The sequence below is a fragment of the Pseudophryne corroboree genome, chromosome 1 (genome assembly GCF_028390025.1).
Source record: "Pseudophryne corroboree isolate aPseCor3 chromosome 1, aPseCor3.hap2, whole genome shotgun sequence".
Classification (NCBI taxonomy): Eukaryota; Metazoa; Chordata; class Amphibia; order Anura; family Myobatrachidae; genus Pseudophryne; species Pseudophryne corroboree.
In genome coordinates, this window is record NC_086444.1 from 539,321,653 (window position 1) to 539,341,558 (window position 19,906).

At 46.0% G+C, this 19,906-nt stretch overlaps 1 protein-coding gene across 4 annotated transcripts in view; it reads right to left on the reverse strand.

The window, feature by feature from the left end:
• Positions 1 to 1,277: 1,277 nt before the first annotated feature.
• Positions 1,278 to 19,906, reverse strand: part of PSIP1 (PC4 and SRSF1 interacting protein 1) — a 369,617-nt gene continuing 350,988 nt past the window's right edge. For all 4 annotated transcript variants that reach the window (XM_063914078.1, XM_063914077.1, XM_063914076.1 and 1 more), the window contains exons 16-17: positions 14,974 to 15,076; positions 1,278 to 2,876 (exon numbers count right to left, since the gene is read on the reverse strand). In XM_063914078.1, the coding sequence (XP_063770148.1) occupies positions 2,816 to 2,876; positions 14,974 to 15,076 (164 nt within the window). In that variant the 3' untranslated portion in view covers positions 1,278 to 2,815. The remainder of the gene's footprint in view (positions 2,877 to 14,973; positions 15,077 to 19,906) is intronic.

The following is a 19,906-nucleotide window of genomic DNA, read 5'->3' on the forward strand; positions in this document are numbered from 1 at the left end:
TATATATATATATATATATGAGACCCTGACACATCGAGCCCCCCAGGGTACAGAATACAGTGATAGCAAGAAGTGTGATACACGAGAATGAAATCCACAGCGCAGCTACAGGCACACTCAGCCACAGGTACAATGCAGAAGTTATTACAGACAAACAATAAAACTGCACTGGACTATTAAAACTACATGTAGATATGTATGTATATAGATATAACAATGCACAGTAGATACTGGATGTATTTCACAGAATACTTGTACTAAATATTCAGGTAGCAGTACACTTGTTCTTAACTAACACTGTCTAAAATGACATGTAGAATGCTTAAGTGCCTGTGAATGCACAGCGCTGATGAGACAGGAGGCTTTACAGGGGAGACAGTGCCCAGCAGTCCCGGGGATCAGCTCAGCTACGTGTGTAAAAGATGGCGCCAAAATCTCTGTCAGGGAGTGAGGGAGAGTGACATGCAGTTCCAGGGCAGGAACATCAGTAGTAGATGGCGCCCGGAGCTGGGGGAGGGGCTACAGGTTAGCGCCTTATCCCCTATGCTGGTCCTCACCACCGGGTACTGTGGTGCCTATGTAAAACGGATTTTAGTAAATCCGACCTGTGCTCCCTGCCCTGGTGGATATAGTGGGGTCCCTGTGCAGTACAGTGTCCATACCAGCGGCGCGGTCCGTCTCCTGGGACCGCAACCGGACTGCGATTTACCGGCGGTTCCCACCTGGGGGACCCTCTTACCTCCTCCCTGATGTGCAGCCACACGATCCAGGAGAGCGTCAGCGGTGGTGTGCCTGAAGACCGGTGCGCCTCTGCTGCAAGTACCCGGGAACCCGACCATGGGAGAATGTCAGAATGACATAAACAGTGCTGTGGCCCTTGAAGTCTTCTTAAAAAGCTCTTTTCAGGACTGCCTAGCGCAGCACCACCTGTTAGTGACCTGCTCTGCAGGCACCAACTTACAAACTGAGCTCCAGTGCCTGGAGGCTGGGTTAGAGAGGTGGCACAGTGCATCTTGGGAACAGTCAAAGCTTTAGCCTGTTGGTGCCTCGGATCAAGATCCAACTCTACACCCCTAATGTATTCCCTGTGGAATCCCAGTGTACCCCGCTGCAGAAATATCAAATTAATCAGTACAGTCTCCTTGTGTGTCCTGGTGGCAATTCAATCTGTACCCCAAATTAACATAGATGAAAGAGCATTTGAAAGGAAAACATGGTTCATCATAATTATATTTTGGCCATTTATAGGTTGGTAAATCAAAGAACAGGAGCAATAATAATCTCAGACGTTTTTGCAAGGTTTATTTAAGCCTTCAATACAAAAGCACAACAAAATACCTGACACTGCATAATATTTACATAGCAGAAACACTTTTCACAGTGTAACCATATAACCATTTTAAACAAAACACATTAAAAAACAAAAAAGCATTTCAGGTCTACTTACCTAACATTTTTAACTGCTATATAAAAAAATATACCAAACTTTTCTTAATTATCTGCACAAATACCACATGGAATTAATAGAGAACACATATACTATTACTAATAATATAGTGTATGGTGAGAGCTCCTCTAGAAGAGCTTCCTAAGACAAAAGCAGTATCTAGTAGACCGGGGATGGGGAACCTTCGGCCCTCCAGCTGTTGTTCAACTACACATCCCAGCATGCCCTGCAACAGTTTTAGCATAGCCAAATAGCAAAACTGTAGCAAGGCATGCTGGCATGTGTAGTTCAACAACAGCTGGAGGGCCAAAGGTTCCCCACCCTTGTAGTAGACTAATAAAGGAGGTGGAGAAACAGGTTTGAGAAGAATAAGGTGAATTCCATTTCTGCATACTTAAAATTAATCCCATACTAGTTTGTTGTAATTTCACATTTGCATGTGTAGAAATACTGGTTCCACTGGTGAACACTGACACCCTGTGTGACAGAAGAGATATCACAAGCTTCCAGAAAACCATTCATAACATTGTTAAATTGACTGTATTATTGTATTGCTCTTTGGAAGCAAAATACCTCACAACATTGAAAAACCAATGTTAATTCATGGAAAAACAAAGTGATACTTTTCTAAAAGTATGTGTAGTTTCCTCCCCTTATATGTTACTGGCATTATCTGCTAATAAGGAAAACCTGTGCTTGCTCGCACAAAGGCTGTAACATCAAAGAGAAGTGACTATATAGAGCACTCACTACACAATACACGTTTCATGCATCTGCCAGCATGAAGTCCTCTGCTGGAATATTGTACATTGTTATTTACTGCAGGTGTCTTGTTTGTTATTGCTGCCTTTAGCTGAAATACAGTAAGTTCCCCAGTAAGCAGCCATAGCAACAGTTTCAAGTCGCATATTGAACACTGGCTCTCAGCATTGTTTGTGTCTTTGTGTATCGTACTCTTGGAAACTATCTGTAGGAAAACTGTGACCTGTATTGCAGTTTCCTATATGTCCAAACAGACACAAAGGTGAGAAAGTTTAGTGCATGCTGTACAGCAGCCATATTAGTGACAACTCACCTGCAGTGTAATAGTATGGAAAAGTGTAAATAGAAGCACAAAATTCTAGAACGGCAGCTTAACTACAAAAGTTCTTAGCAGATCTGAAACACAACAGCGGAGCATGTAGAACAGCATTATAGGCAACACTGAAAGAAAAACTCTCCTTCCCAAATAAAAGAGTGTCTTGCCCAAGTCAAACAGTCCTTCACGTCAAATCCCCAAATACTGCAGATATAAAAATTCTTTAAAATACTTAGGGCAGTTTTCCAACTGCTGACAACTCTTGCAGAGAGGCAGGTCTTGTCCCGCCACTAGTCATCTGAGGCGGAATCATCGCTGGTGTGTTTATTTTGCTCGGTACCTTTTGGACCACTAAGGGTATTGAAAAAAGTAACAGGAAAAACACAAAAGTCAACACAGATACAAGATGTTGGCATTATTAATCAGTTGAAATGCTCTATTTTGCGAATAGAGGAAAATAACTTTGATATATGATCTAGTACTTCATATTAGGGCTCTTTAAACTGTAAGTATTCACTGAATGAAATAGTATGTGCATTTGCATAAAAAGCAATTAAATATAGGTATTTGGTTAATTATCACATATCACCTCAATTTTCAGGGTTAATATAATGGAAATAAGGAAATGTAAGAGCCACAAATAATTATCTCGCCCTGATATGTTTAAATTAAAATGTAAAGTTGATTCCGTTACCAATAACGGTAAAACACTTTGATTGTTTATTCAGATTTTGAGATTACCTCAAATTCAGTTTTACATTAAAGTTTACCATGGCCATTACCCACTTGGTGATTCCATTACCACAGCATAGTGATTCCGTTAATTCTGGATACTATCAATTTTGTGTACACGGGATATTCAATTAGACCCATATCTTTTTTGGGCTATTCAATTAGTTCCCGTTTTTTTTTTGCACCAGAAAATTATTCGATTTTTGGACAAATACACATAGAATCCATGAAAAGTCACAGACCTAAGTGTTTCCGCGGCTGTGTTGAACAAAATGTCTGATTATCGGGGATTTGGATTTACATGTCTGAAGCAGGCGAAACAAAATCCCTGATCACTGCCAGCTGCATAGCTAATTGGATAACCCTAGGGGGGTTGATTAGCTGCAGTAAATTACTACAGCTAACTGAATATCCATCATAGTAACATGTCTCATGATGGTGATCCCATTACTGGATATCATTAAGCAACAATGAGGGTCATTCCGAACCGATCGCAGCGTGCTTTTGTTCGCACAGCTGCGACCGGGTCACTAATGCGCACGCACGGGGGCCGTAATGCACACGAGCGTCGTTGCCCGGCAACGATGCTGACTACGAAGAAAGCGGTCGCATCGGCGACTGCAAGAAGATTGACTGCAGGAAGGCGTTCCGGGGCGGCAACTCACCGTTGGAGGCTGTTTTCAGGGAATGGGTAAGGAAAACGCAGGCGTGTCCAGGCGAACGGAGGGCGGATGTCTGACGTCAAAGCCGAGCCCATCATCGCTGGATACGTCGGACAGGGTAAGTATGTCCAGGGCTGGTCTTGTTTTGCAGGAAACTTTTTAGCATAGCAGGGCTGCACAAGCGTTAGCAGCTCTGCTATGCTAAAATACACTCCCCCATAGGCGGATATTAGTTGATCGCACCAGCAGCAAAAAGTTGCTTGGTGCGATCAACTCGGAATGAGGGCCAATGTACACATATATGTTATTCCTATAGGATTAAGATTTATATATACCGTAAAATACAGATGTCATTAAGGTGTTAGTTAAAAAAATAGATCTGGTCTTCAAAACTTGTACAGGTCGAGTATCCCATATCCTGAATGCTCAAGACCAGGAGCATTCCGGATATAAGATTTATCCGGATAACAGAATACCTGTTATCCGGAAGGGTCCTGGGGGTCCGCGGCGGGTATGCCCTGTGGGTCCTGGGAGTAGTGGTGGTGAAGATATGACTGCAAAGTCACTTCCCCATCTGTCTGTGATTGGCCGCGGACTCTAGTGACATCATGACGCCACTACACGGCTGATAAAATTCCGTTTTTCAAAATATTTTGGTTAACTGGCATCCGGATAGCGGCTACCCGACCTGTACTTCATTATAATTCTTTAAAAAAAATATCATATCATAATTTGTGTTGGTAAGATATATACAAAATTAGAAAAAAACAAACAAACAAAACACAGAAACTATAAATGAAAAAAGTGAATTTTGATTGGGGGGGGGTCTCTGATGTTTGAATGGACACTACTGAACTATCAGTAATGCAAAAGAGTGGTCACACCGTTACTCTTTCTAATGGGTTCCTATATAAATAGAACCTTTAAAGGGTTTATTTGTAACTGAGTAAATATGAATGACATATAGAGGTTACGTTGATAAACAGTATTCAATAAACATATCAAATTATCCCCTCCAAGTTAAAATAGGATATTAATACCTTCCAGTAAATCCTTTTCTCTTAGTCCATAGAGGATGCTGGGGACACCATTAGAACCATGGGGTATAGACGGGATCCGCAGGAGACATGGGCACTTTAAGACTTTGAAAGGGTGTGAACTGGCTCCTCCCTCTATGCCCCTCCTCCAAACTCCAGTTATAGGAACTGTGCCCAAGAAGACTGACATTTCGAGGAAAGGATTTATTGTTAAACTAAGGTGAGATTCATACCAGCTCACACCTCAACCATGCCGCAGAACATGGCAATCAACAGAACACAGGCCAACGGCATGAATAATAGCAGCAACAGGCTGACAATAAACGTAACACAACATATGTGTAACCATAACTATTAACTGCAGATACAGTACGCACTGGGACGGGCGCCCAGCATCCTCTACGGACTAAGAGAAAAGGATTTACTGGTAGGTATTAAAATCCTATTTTCTCATACGTCCTAGAGGATGCTGGGGACACCATGGGGTTATACCAAAGCTCTAGAATGGGCGGGAGAGTGCGGATGACTCTGCAGCACCGATTGACCGAACTTAAGGTCTTCATCGGCCAAGGTATCAAACTTATAGAACTTTGCAAAAGTGTTTGACCCCGACCAAGTAGCTGCTCGGCAAAGTTGCAATGCCGAGACCCCCCGGGCAGCCGCCCAGGACGAGCCCACCTTTCTAGTAGAATGGGCCTTCACCGATTCCAGTAACGGCAATCCAGCCGTGGAATGAGCATGCTGAATCGTGTTACAGATCCAGCGTGCAATGGTCTGCTTGGAAGCAGGACACCCAACCTTGTTGGGAGCATACAGGACAAACAGAGCCTCAGTTTTCCTAATCTGAGCCGTTCTGGCGACATAAATCTTCAAAGCTCTGACCACATCCAGAGATTTCGACTCAGCGAAGGCGTCAGTAGCCACAGGTACCACAATAGGTTGGTTTATGTGGAAAGAGGAAACCACCTTCGGTAAAAATTGCTGACGTGTCCTCAATTCAGCTCTATCTTCATGGAAGATCAAATAAGGGCTCTTGTGAGACAAGGCCACTAACTCAGACACCCGCCTTGCAGATGCCAAGGCCAACAAGATGACCACTTTCCAAGTGAGGAATTTCAACTCCACCTTCCGTAAAGGTTCAAATCAATGTGATTGAAGGAACTGCAACACCACATTAAGATCCCATGGTCCACTGGAGGCATAAATGGAGGTTGGATGTGCAACACGCCTTTCACGAAAGTCTGAACTTCTGGACGGGAGGCCAATTGTTTCTGTAAGAAAACCGATAAGGCTGAAATCTGTACCTTAATCGACCCCAATTTTAGGCCCGCATCCACACCTGCTTGTTGAAAATGGAGAAAACGTCCTAAGCGAAACTCTTCCGTAGGAGCCCCCTTGGATTCACACCAAGAAACATATTTTCTCCAAATACGGTGGTAATGTTTAGACGTTACCCCTTTTCTGGCCTGAATAAGTGTGGGAATGACTTCACTGGCAATACCCTTAAGGGCTAGGATTTTGCACTCAACCGCCATGCCGTCAAACGCAGCCGCAGTAAGTCCTGATACACGCACGGCCCCTGTTGCAACAGGTCCACGCGCAGAGGAAGAGGCCAGGGATCTCCTATGAGTAATTCCTGAAGCTCTGGATACCAGGCCCTCCTTTGCCAGTCTGGGACAATGAGGATCGCACGGATCTTTGTTTTTCTTTGATCTTTAGAACTTTTGGAATGAGAGGAAGTGGAGGGAATACATACACCGACTGAAACACCCACTGTGTCACCAGTGCATCCACTGCTATTGCTTGAGGGTGCCTTGACCTGGAACAATATCGCTGAAGCTTCTTGTTGCGACGAGATGCCATCATGTCTATTTGAGGAACTCCCCAACGACTTGTCACCTCTGCGAAGACTTCTTGGTGGAGGCCCCACTCTCCTGGATGGAGATCGTGTCTGCTGAGGAAGTCTGCTTCCCAGTTGTCCACTCCTGGAATGAATACCGCTGACAGAGCGCTTGTATTTTTTTCCACCCAGCGGAAAATCCTTGTGGCTCCTGCCATCGCCGCTCTGATTTTTGTTCCGCCCTGACGGTTTATGTACGCTACTGCTGTTACATTGTCCGACTGGATCAGTACAGGTAGATCTCGAAGATGTTCTGCTTGCAGAAGGCAGTTGTAAATGGCCCTTAACTCCAGAACATTTATGTGGAGACAAGTTTCCTGACTTGACCACCGTCCTTGGAAGTTTTCTTCTCTTGTGACTGCCCCCCAGCCTCGGAGGCTTGCATCCGTGGTCACTAGGATCCAGTCCTGTATCCCGAACCGCAACAACCGCGTCGTCGGAATCAACTGTGATTTTGGCAAGCTTAGGAGCCAACCATGTTGTTGAAGAACTGTCATGGAGAGTGCAACGCTTTGGACCAACTGGTCCCTGGATCTCGCCTTTATTAGGAGATCGTCCAAGTATGGGATAATTGTGACTCCTTGCTTGCGAAGGAGAACCATCATCTCCGCCATCACTTTGGTGAATATCCTCGGAGCTGTGGATAGACCAAACGGCAACGTTTGAAATTGATGACAATTCTGAATTGCAAATCTCAGGTAAGCCTGATGCGGAGGATTAATGGGAACATGTAAGTAGGCATCTTTTATGTCCACCGACACCATAAAATCCCCTTCCTCCAGACTGGTGATCACTGCTTGGAGAGACTCCATCTTGAATTTGAATCTCTTTAGGTAGAAATTCAGGGATTTCAGGTTTAGGATTGGTCTGACCGAGCCGTCCGGCTTCGGGACCACAAACAGGCTCGAATAAAAACCTTCTCCCTGTTGTGACTGGGGAACCTTGACGATAACTTGATTTTGACACAATTTTCGTATTGCGTCACAAACTACCTCCCTGTCGGGAAGAGAAGCTGGTAAGGCCAATTTGAAAAAACGGCGAGGAGGGACGTCTTGAAACTCCAGCTTGTACCCTTGGGATACTATTTGTAAAATCCCAGGGTCTAGGTTCGAACTAACCCAAAACTGACTGAAGAGTTTGAGACGGGCCCCCACCGGTGCGGACTCCCGCATAGGAGCCCCAACGTCATGCGGTGGAATTGGCAGAAGCCTGGGAGGACTTCTGCTCCTGGGAGCCTGACAAGGCTGGAGATCGTTTACCTCTTCCCCTTCCTCTAGTAGCAACCTCGGCCCTTTCTGAATTTATTGGGCCGAAAGGACTGCATCTGATAATGGTGCGTTTTCTTTTGTTGTGGAGGAACATAAGGTAAAAAGGATGACTTAACCAGGGTAGCCGTAGACACCAAATCATCAAGGCCGTCTCCAAATAAGGCCTTACCTTTATATGGTAGAGATTCCATACTTTTCTTGGAGTCAGCAGGGGTGTATTTAGAGGTCCGGGCGCCCCTGGCAAAGTAAAGGACTGGTGCCCCCCACCCATATTTGAAATAGGGAAGGCACGTGTGCCAAAAAATGGGCGTGGCCACTCAGTAGTACCCCAATTCAAATTACACCACAGTAGTGTGCCTTACTCACATTACACAGCACAGTAATACACATTATTCACGTTATGCTACACAGTAGTACCCCTTATACACATTATGCCACACAGTAGTGCCCATATATATATGGGAAGGCATGCATGCTCCTGGGAAAGTGGGCGTGGCCTCACATTTTTATATAATGATATCAAACTATAAATATATAATCACACCCCCTACACATGCGCACACACACAAATAGCAGCCTTACACACAATACCCACAGTAGTTCTCCTTACACATAATGTCCCCAGTATAGTGTTAGATGCACATAATGTCCCCCAGTATAGTGCCACTTACACATAATGACCCCAGTAGTGCAGTGCCAGATATACATAATGCCTCCGAGTATAGTGCCAGATACACATATGCACACACCGAGCCAGACACTCGAATGCCCCTACAGTGCCGCACACTTGTATGCCTCCACAGTGCCGGACACTCAAATGCCCCCACAGTGCCAGATACACGTATGCCCCCACAGTGTCAGATACACATATGCCCCCACAGTACCAGACACACATATGCCCTATGTTGATTTTACTATTAAAGGCAGCACTTTTAGGTAGATTCACTTTTAGAGGCGACAGCTATCCCCCCACCCGGTGTAGTTATTATTATCCTTATTTTTTATATGGCACCACAAGGGTTCCGCAGCGCCCAATTACAGAGTACATAAACAAATAATCAAGCAGGAAAACAGCAACTTACAGTTGACAATATAGGACAAGTACAGGGTAAATAAACATAGCTACATCAGCAGATGACACTGGAATAAGTATCAGGTGGCAGAAGACTGCTGGATTTGGTGCAGTTGAATATTATTAAAGTAAGAAAAGGATAAGCACATGAGGGAAGAGAGCCCTGCTCGTGAGAGCTTACATTCTAAAGGGGAGGGTAGACAGACAGGGGTGAGACAGATGGGGTACATAGAGAGCGTGGAACAGAGGTTTAGGATGAGATTTGGCTGGGTTTGGTGAAGAAGTGGGTCTTGAGAGCCCGTTTGAAGTTTTGTAGACAGGTGGAGAGTCTGAGGGGGAGAGGTAGGGAATTCCAGAGAAGTGGTGCAGCACGTGAAAAATCTTGGAGCTAGGAGTGGGAGGAAGTAATCCGTAGGCAGGAGAGTCGACGTGCATTAGCAGAGCGAAGAGGACGGGTGGGAGTGTAAAGGGAGATAAGGTCAGAGATGTAGATGGGAGAGGAGTGGGTGAGGGCTTTGTAAGCAAGTGTGAGAAGCTTGAAATGGATTCTGAAAGGGAAGGGGAGCCCGTGAAGGTCTAGTAAGAGAGGAGAGGTGGACGTAGTGCGTTTGGTGAGGAAGATGAGCCGGGCAGCAGCATTGAGTATAGATTGGAGTGGAGAGAGGTATTTACCAGGAATGCCAGTTAGGAGGAGATTACAGTAGTCCAGTCTGGAGATGACCAGTGAGTGGATAAGAGTCTTAGTAGCATCCTGGGTCAGAAAGGGTCTGATCCTGGAAATATTTTTTAGATGAAAACGGCAGGTTTGTGAGAGGTGCTGAATGTGTGGTTTGAATGAGAGGGAGGAGTCAAGGATTACTCCAAGACAGCGCACTTGGGGGCTAGAGGAGATAGTAGTGCCATCAATAGATAATGAGATTGTAGGAGGTGAGGTTATGCGGGAGGGAGGGAAGATGATCAGCTAGGTCTTAGACATGTTAAGTTTAAGAAAGCGCTGGGACATCCAGGAAGAGGTAGCAGAGAGACAGTTGGAGATATGAGTGAAGAGAGCAGGGGAGAGATCTGGAGAGGAAAGATAGATTTGAGTGTCATCAGCATAGAGATGATATTGGAAACCAAAAGAACTAATGAGCTTACCTAGTGAGGACGTGTAGAGAGAGAAGAGTAGAGGACCAAGGACAGAACCTTGGGGTACCCCTACAGTTAGTGGAAGTGAGGGGGAGGTAGAGTCATAAGAGGAGACAGAGAATGAACGGTCAGAAAGGTAGGAGGACAGCCAAGAAAGGGCAGTGTCACGCAGACCAATGGAGTGAAGGATTTGCAGTAGGAGAGGATGGTCCACAGTGTCAAAAGCAGCAGAGAGATCCAGTAGAATAAGTAGAGAGTAGTGTCCCTTAGATTTAGCAGCATGGAGGTCATTGCATACTTTTGTAAGGGCAGTTTCAGTGGAGTGGAGAGGACGGAAGCCAGACTGGAATGTGTCAAGCAGTGAGTGTGAGGAAAGAAAGGAAGTAAGGCGGTTGTAGACAATACACTCAAGGAGTTTGGAGGCAAAAGGGGGGAGAGAGATGGGTCGGTAGTTCCTCAACAGCAGGGATGCCCATTAATGATCAAAGAATGCAGCAGCAGCAGCCACTGTAATTGGCACCGGGGGCCAGCACCGCACCACAATACAGGCATAACTCTACATAAACTACACCCCCCAGCAGCCACTGCTGCATACTGTGAACATTACCGGGGATTCACTTTTAAAGGCAACAGCTGTCCTCCCATCCCTGTGTAGTTCCTGCTGGTGAGGAACTACACAGGGATGGGAGGACAGCTGTTGCCTCTAAAAGTGAATCTACCTACTGCCCACTGGTGGCACCCCTGGACGGCGCCCCTCCTCGGCTGGCGCCCCTGGCGAGTGCCATCCTGGCCAATAGGAAGATACACCCCTGGGAGTCAGCATTAGCATTTTATTGGTGAATCCACAACACACGCCAAGCTGAGACAGCCATGGCATTGGCCTTTGATCCCAAAAGACCACTATCTCCTGCAGCTTCCTTAAGGTATGATGCAGCATCCTTGATATAACCCAGCATCAAGAGGATGCTATCCCTGTCTAGGGTATCTATATCAGATGACAGATAAGTTATCTTCCCACTTTTCGATAGCACTACTTACCCACGCAGACGCAATGACAGGTCGGAGTAGTGTACCCGTGGTCACATAAATGGACTTCAACGTAGTTTCTTGTTTACGATCCGCAGGATCCTTAAGGGCCGCCGTGTCAGGTGATGGGAGAGCCACCTTTTTAGACAAACGAGACAAGGCCTTGTCCACAGTGGGGGGTAACTCCCACTTTTCCCTATCCGTCGAGGGAAACGGATAAGCTGCCATAATTCTTTTGGGAATCTGAAACTTTCTGTCAGGACCTTCCCAAACTTTTTCAAATAGCGTGTTCAGTTCATGAGAGGGAGGAAACGTTATCTCAGGTTTCCTTTCTTTATACATACAGACCCTTTTATCAGGGATAGCTGGGTCCTCAGTGATATGTAACATATCTTTAACCGCCACAATCATGTACTGAATGCTTTTTGCCAAATTTGGGTCTAACCTGGAATCAGTGTACGTGTCGGTATCAGTGTCAGCTAACTTGGCCAACGTACGTTTCTGTGACCCTGAGGGGACCTGACTTTGGAATAACAAATCTTCCATGCCTGTGTCTGCGACTCAGACTTATCTAGCCTCTTACTAATAAGAGCCACATTAGCATTCAAGGCGTTCAACACATTTACCCAATCAGGTGACGATGGTGCCGACAGGTTCACCCCCGCAGCCGTCTGTGTCCCTAATACAGCCTCCTCCTGGGAAGAGCCTTCAGCCTCAGACATGTCAACACTCGTGAACCAAACACCCACAAACACACCGGGCATATAGGGGACAGACCCACAGTAAAGTCTGTCAGGGAGACAGAGAGAGAGAGTTTGCCAGCTCACAACCCAGCGCCTAATCACCGGTTCTGAAACACTAAAGAATGCCCCAGACCTGCAGCGCTTTATACTAAATATATATATTGCACCAATATTCCTGTGCCCCCCCCCTCCGTTTTGCACCCTGATACTTATTCAGAAGTGTGAGGAAGGACCAGCGTCACTGCAGCCTGTGTAGAGGAAAATGGCGTTGAGCTGTGAGGAACAAAGCCCCGCCCCCTTAATGGCGCGCTTCAGTCCCGCTTTTTTTTAACAATATATTTATACTGGTGGGGGTTAGGACAGTGCCTAGGCACTTATGTCCCCTCTTGCCAGTTTATTTTGAGGCTTTTCTGCAGCCCAGGGCGCCCAACCCCCCCCCCCCCCCCCCACCGCCCACCCCTGCACCCTGTAGTGCTGCTGTGCGTGTGGGAGCATGGCGCGCAGCGTTCGATCGCTGTGCGGTACGTCAGAAATGCCGTCACTGAAGTCTTCTTGATCTTCTTCTACTCACCTGTCTTCTGGCTCTGTAAGGGGGGTGACGGTCGGCTCTGGGAGCGAGCATCTAGGCGTACCTAGCGATCAAACCCTCAGGAGCTAATGGTGTCCTGTAGCCAGAAGCAGAGCCTTTGAACTCACTGGAAGTAGGTCATACTTTTCTCCCCTTAGTCTCACGAAGCAGGGAGACTGTTGCCAGCAGTTCTCCCTGAAAATAAAAAACCTAAATTAAGTCTTTTTCAGAGAAACTCAGTAGAGCTCCTCAGAGTGCATCCAGTCTGCCTGGGCACAATTCTAAAACTGGAGTCTGGAGGAGGGGCATAGAGGGAGGAGCCAGTTCACACCCCTTTCAAAGTCTTAAAGTTCCCATGTCTCCTGCGGATCCCGTCTATACCCCATGGTTCTAATGGTGTCCCCAGCATCCTCTAGGACGTATGAGAAATTGTAATATGAGATGCTACATAACATTGTTGTTTTTTGAAGCAATACAAAAGGATTTGTTCCACCTATTGTATCAATTGTTACATATACTGTACAGATCTCCTTTTTATGCAAACACTACCTAGCAAAGCTGAGCCTAAATAATCCATTGTCATTTAGCATTTGCTGCAAATACATTAATAAAAATATAAGGTTTATTAATATCTAATCCATGCTGTTCCTCATATTTAATGTTGCTGTTATGACTGACGTTTTATTTATTTATTTATTTATATATACATAAATAATTATGTAAGGTCTGTCCCGTCTGCCTTTTCACATTTTTTGGGTGCCCTCTGTGCGCACCCAAATTATAAGTGCGCACAGAGGGCCTGATTCAGAGTTGCAAGCAAAGCCAAAAAGCACACAAATGGTCAAAACCACGTTGCACTGCAGGTGGGGCTGATAAAATATGTGTAGAGAGAGTTAGATTTGGGTGGGTTATATTATTTCTGTGCAGGGTAAATACTGTCTGCTTTTCCGCGTATCCCACAAATACTTTAAACGGCAATGTAGATTTCAGTTTCAACACACCCCACCCAAATCTAAGTCTCTCTGCACGTTTTATCAGCCCCAACTGCAATGCACTGCCTTGAAAAAGAGTTCTTTACTCGAAACGTGTTGGAACAGGAGGCCTTGGTGCAGGTGGATTTTATGTGCACCTCTGAGAAGGTAAGACCCCATCTTATATTTATCCAGAAATTTGACTCAGAGCATAGAACCGGAACTTTGCTCTTCAAATCCAGGGTCGCCATATCAGATCTGCACGTCTCCCCTGCTCAATGCTGGAATTTTATGTTTAATTTTAACCTTTTATACTGTGTTTTGTAAAATAAATTTTGCTGGCTATACATCGTGATACCGGCGTGGTTGATGTAAAGATACCATGATATGAGGATCCCTATCTTTTCCACCGTGAGTAATGGTACGCCTTATTGTATGTGATAAAGAAACAGTTATATGCACCTACCCCCCTCTTACTGAGTAAGTGAGGTACGCTGTGATTAGACATCATACCCATAGTGTTCATAGGAAAAAACTGAATGTGCTCCGACCTGTTACTATTAATGTGATAAAGAAACTGCTACGTGCACTAATTCTCCTCTCACTGAGTAAGTGAGGTACGCTGTGGCCAGACACCATACCTACATTTCCTGTATGAGAAACTGAATTTGCTATGTAAAGATACCCTGATGTGCTTCAATGTGCTTCTCACTATGTAAGTGAGGTACGCATACGATCAGCCAGCACCATTATACAGCCCTCATAACCATAAGATATCATCAGATATGGTCTTCAGAATCTATCCATGTACTCGAATAGTGTAAAACTGTCATTGTAACACACATCGCCATTTGAAACATTTCTACACATGTTTTCTTTCTTTTTTATCATTTCCTTCATTTATCTCTGAGCATATCCAAATATCCAGAGAAGAGACTACATCCGGAAAAAAGACCCTCAGTAATAGAGATAAGTATACCTTGGGTCTTTTCTTCCATAATCTTCCTTTTCCTCACAGACACAGTAGCGCCATCTTCTTCACAACCTTTACACTTTTCACTGCAATGCACTATGGTTTTGCCCAGTTGTGTGCTTTTTGGCTTTAGTCAGTCTAAACCAGTGACCTTATAACATAAGCACTGACATGATTTCCTGAACAAGGAATACAAATGCAACTGACCTACTGTAACAATTTTTTACGTTTACATTTTGCACATCAGACAACTGTAGTTACTGAGAAATTACTTTTTTTTTTCTGCTGAAAAATTTCTTAAACACCATGATGCAGTCTACTATTTTGAGAAAAAAAATAATGAAAATACTTTCTAGATGATCTCTCACCATTTTCGGGTCTTGTCATCTTTATCTTCGTTTTCCTCACTACTGTCTCCATTCTGTTGTACTTGGTCTTGCGTTTCCCGTCCACCATTAACCGTCTCTGTATCTGCAAAATGTAATGTTTCAAACTAATTCAAGTAATGGGGATTTACATTTCTGAATAGACGTAGAAGCTCTTATATAAGATAGATAATAAGAATTTACTTACCGATAATTCTATTTCTCGCAGTCCGTAGTGGATGCTGGGGACTCCGTCAGGACCATGGGGAATAGCGACTCCGCAGGAGACAGGGCACAAAAGTAAAAGCTTTAGGATCAGGTGGTGTGCACTGGCTCCTCCCCCTATGACCCTCCTCCAAGCCTCAGTTAGGATACTGTGCCCGGACGAGCGTACACAATAAGGAAGGATTTTGAATCCCGGGTAAGACTCATACCAGCCACACCAATCACACTGTACAACCTGTGATCTGAACCCAGTTAACAGCATGATAACAGCGGAGCCTCTGAAAAGATGGCTCACAACAATAATAACCCGATTTTTGTAACAATAACTATGTACAAGTATTGCAGACAATCCGCACTTGGGATGGGCGCCCAGCATCCACTACGGACTACGAGAAATAGAATTATCGGTAAGTAAATTCTTATTTTCTCTGACGTCCTAAGTGGATGCTGGGGACTCCGTCAGGACCATGGGGATTATACCAAAGCTCCCAAACGGGCGGGAGTGCGCGGATGACTCTGCAGCACCGAGTGAGAGAACTCCAGGTCCTCCTCAGTCAGGGTGTGCCCCTGACCAAGTAACAGCTCGGCAAAGTTGTAAAGCCGAGACCCCTCGGGCAGCCGCCCAAGATGAGCCCACCTTCCTTGTGGAATGGGCATTTACATATTTTGGCTGTGGCAGGCCTGCCACAGAATGTGCAAGCTGAATTGTACTACACATCCAACTAGCAATCGTCTGCTTAGAAGCAAGAGCACCCAGTTTGTTGGGTGCATACAGGATAACAGCAAGTCAGTTTTCCTGACTCCAGCCGTCCTGGAAACCTATATTTTCAGGGCCCTGACAACATCTAGCAACTTGGAGTCCTCCAAGTCCCTAGTAGCCGCAGGTACCACAATAAGCTGGTTCAGGTGAAACGCTGACACCACCTTAGGGAGAAACTGGGGACGAGTCCGCAGCTCTGCCCTGTCCGAATGGACAATCAGATATGGGCTTTTGTGAGACAAAGCCGCCAATTCTGACACTCGCCTGGCCGAGGCCAGGGCCAACATCATGGTCACTTTCCATGTGAGATATTTCAAATCCACAGATTTGAGCGGTTTAAACCAATGTGATTTGAGGAATCCCAGAACTACGTTGAGATCCCACAGTGCCACTGGAGGCACAAAAGGGGGTTGTATATGCAGTACTCCCTTGACAAACTTCTGGACTTCAGGAACTGAAGCCAATTCTTTCTGGAAGAAAATCGACAGGGCCGAAATTTGAACCTTAATGGACCCCAATTTGAGGCCCATAGACACTCCTGTTTGCAGGAAATGCAGGAATCGACCGAGTTGACATTTCTTCGTGGGGCCTTCCTGGCCTCACACCACGCAACATATTTTCGCCACATGTATTGATAATGTTGTGCGGTCACCTTCTTCCTGGCTTTGACCAGGGTAGGAATGACCTCTTCCGGAATGCCTTTTTCCCTTAGGATCCGGCGTTCAACCGCCATGCCGTCAAACGCAGCCGCGGTAAGTCTTGGAACAGACATGGTACTTGCTGAAGCAAGTCCCTTCTTAGCGGCAGAGGCCATGAGTCCTCTGTGAGCATCTCTTGAAGTTCCGGGTACCAAGTCCTTCTTGGCCAATCCGGAGCCACGAGTATAGTTCTTACTCCTCTACGTCTTATAATTCTCAGTACCTTAGGTATGAGAAGCAGAGGAGGGAACACATACACCGACTGGTACACCCATGGTGTTACCAGAACGTCCACAGCTATTGCCTGAGGGTCTCTTGACCTGGCGCAATACCTGTCCAGTTTTTTGTTCAGGCGGGACGCCATCATGTCCACCTTTGGTCTTTCCCAACGGTTCACAATCATGTGGAAGACTTCCCGATGAAGTCCCCACTCTCCCGGGTGGAGGTCGTGCTGAGGAAGTCTGCTTCCCAGTTGTCCACTCCCGGAATGAACACTGCTGACAGTGCTATCACATGATTTTCCGCCCAGCGAAGAATCCTTGCAGTTTCTGCCATTGCCCTCCTGCTTCTTGTGCCGCCCTGTCTGTTTACGTGGGCGACTGCCGTGATGTTGTCCCACTGGATCAATACCGGCTGACCTTGAAGCAGAGGTCTTGCTAAGCTTAGAGCATTGTAAATTGCTCTTAGCTCCAGTATATTTATGTGGAGAGAAGTCTCCAGACTTGATCACACTCCCTGGAAATTTTTTCCTTGTGTGACTGCTCCCCAGCCTTTCAGGCTGGCATCCGTGGTCACCAGGACCCAGTCCTGAATGCCGAATCTGTGGCCCTTTAGTAGATGAGCACTCTGCAGCCACCACAGAAGAGACACCCTTGTCCTTGGAGACAGGGTTATCCGCTGATGCATCTGAAGATGCGATCCGGACCATTTTTCCAGCAGATCCCACTGAAAAGTTCTTGCGTGAAATCTGCCGAATGGAATCGCTTCGTAAGAAGCCACCATTTTTCCCAGGACCCTTGTGCAATGATGCACTGACACTTTTCCTGGTTTTAGGAGGTTCCTGACTAGCTCGGATAACTCCCTGGCTTTCTCCTCCGGGAGAAACACCTTTTTCTGGACTGTGTCCAGAATCATCCCTAGGAACAGCAGACGTGTCGTCGGAGACAGCTGCGATTTTGGAATATTTAGAATCCACCCGTGCTGTCGTAGAACTACTTGAGATAGTGCTACTCAGACCTCCAACTGTTCTCTGGACCTTGCCCTTATCAGGAGATCGTCCAAGTAAGGGATAATTAAGACGCCTTTTCTTTGAAGAAGAATCATCATTCCGGCCATTACCTTGGTAAAGACCCGGGGTGCCGTGGACAATCCAAACGGCAGCGTCTGAAACTGATAGTGACAGTTTTGTACCACGAACCTGAGGTACCCTTGATGTGAAGGGCAAATTGGGACATGGAGGTAAGCATCCTTGATGTCCAGGGACACCATAAAGTCCCCTTCTTCCTGGTTCGCTATCACTGCTCCGAGTGACTCCATCTTGATTTGAACCTTTGTATGTAAATGTTCAAATATTTCAGATTTAGAATAGGTCTCACCGAGCCGTCTGGCTTCAGTACCACAATATAGTGTGGAATAATACCCCTTTCCTTGTTGTAGGAGGGGTACTTTGATTATCACCTGCTGGGAATACAGCTTGTGAATTGTTTCCAATACTGCCTCCCTGTCGGAGGGAGACGTTGGTAAAGCAGACTTCAGGAACCTGCGAGGGGGAGACGTCTCGAATTTCCAATCTGTACCCCTGGGATACTACTTGTAGGATCCAGGGGTCCACTTGCGAGTGAGCCCACTGCGCGCTGAAACTCTTGAGACGACCCCCCACCGCACCTGAGTCCGCTTGTACGGCCCCAGCGTCATGCTGAGGACTTGGAAAAAGCGGTGGAGGGCTTCTGTTCCTGGGAATGGGCTGCCTGCTGCAGTCTTCTTCCCTTTCCTCTATCCCTGGGCAGATATGACTGGCCTTTTGCCTGCTTGCCCTTATGGGGACGAAAGGACTGAGGCTGAAAAGACGGTGTCTTTTTCTGCTGAGATGTGACTTGGGGTAAAAAAGGTGGATTTTTCAGCTGTTGCCGTGGCCACCAGGTCCGATGGACCGACCCCAAATAACTCCTCCCCTTTATACGGCAATACTTCCATGTGCCGTTTGGAATCTGCATCACCTGACCACTGTCGTGTCCATAAACATCTTCTGGCAGATATGGACATCGCACTTACTCTTGATGCCAGAGTGCAAATATCCCTCTGTGCATCTCGCATATATAGAAATGCATCCTTTAAATGCTCTATAGTCAATAAAATACTGTCCCTGTCAAGGGTATCAATATTTTCAGTCAGGGAATCCGACCAAGCCACCTCAGCGCTGCACATCCAGACTGAGGCGATCGCTGGTCGCAGTATAACACCAGTATGTGTGTATATACTTTTTAGGATATTTTCCAGCCTCCTATCAGCTGGCTCCTTGAGGGCGGCCGTATCTGGAGACGGTAACGCCACTTGTTTTGATAAGCGTGTGAGCGCCTTATCCACCCTAAGGGGTGTTTCCCAACGCGCCCTAACTTCTGGCGGGAAAGGGTATAACGCCAATAATTTTCTATCGGGGGAAACCCACGCATCATCACACACTTCATTTAATTTATCTGATTCAGGAAAAAATAAGAATTTACTCACCGGTAATTCTATTTCTCGTAGTCCGTAGTGGATGCTGGGAACTCCGTAAGGACCATGGGGAATAGCGGGCTCCGAAGGAGGCTGGGCACTCTAGAAAGATCTTAGACTACCTGGTGTGCACTGGCTCCTCCCACTATGACCCTCCTCCAAGCCTCAGTTAGGTACTGTGCCCGGACGAGCGTACACAATAAGGAAGGATTTTGAATCCCGGGTAAGACTCATACCAGCCACACCAATCACACCGTACAACTCGTGATATGAAACACAGTTAACAGTATGAAACAATAGAGCCTCTCAACAGATGGCTCAACAATAACCCGATTTAGTTAACAATAACCATGTACAAGTATTGCAGATAAACCGCACTTAGGATGGGCGCCCAGCATCCACTACGGACTACGAGAAATAGAATTACCGGTGAGTAAATTCTTATTTTCTCTAACGTCCTAGTGGATGCTGGGAACTCCGTAAGGACCATGGGGATTATACCAAAGCTCCCAAACGGGCGGGAGAGTGCGGATGACTCTGC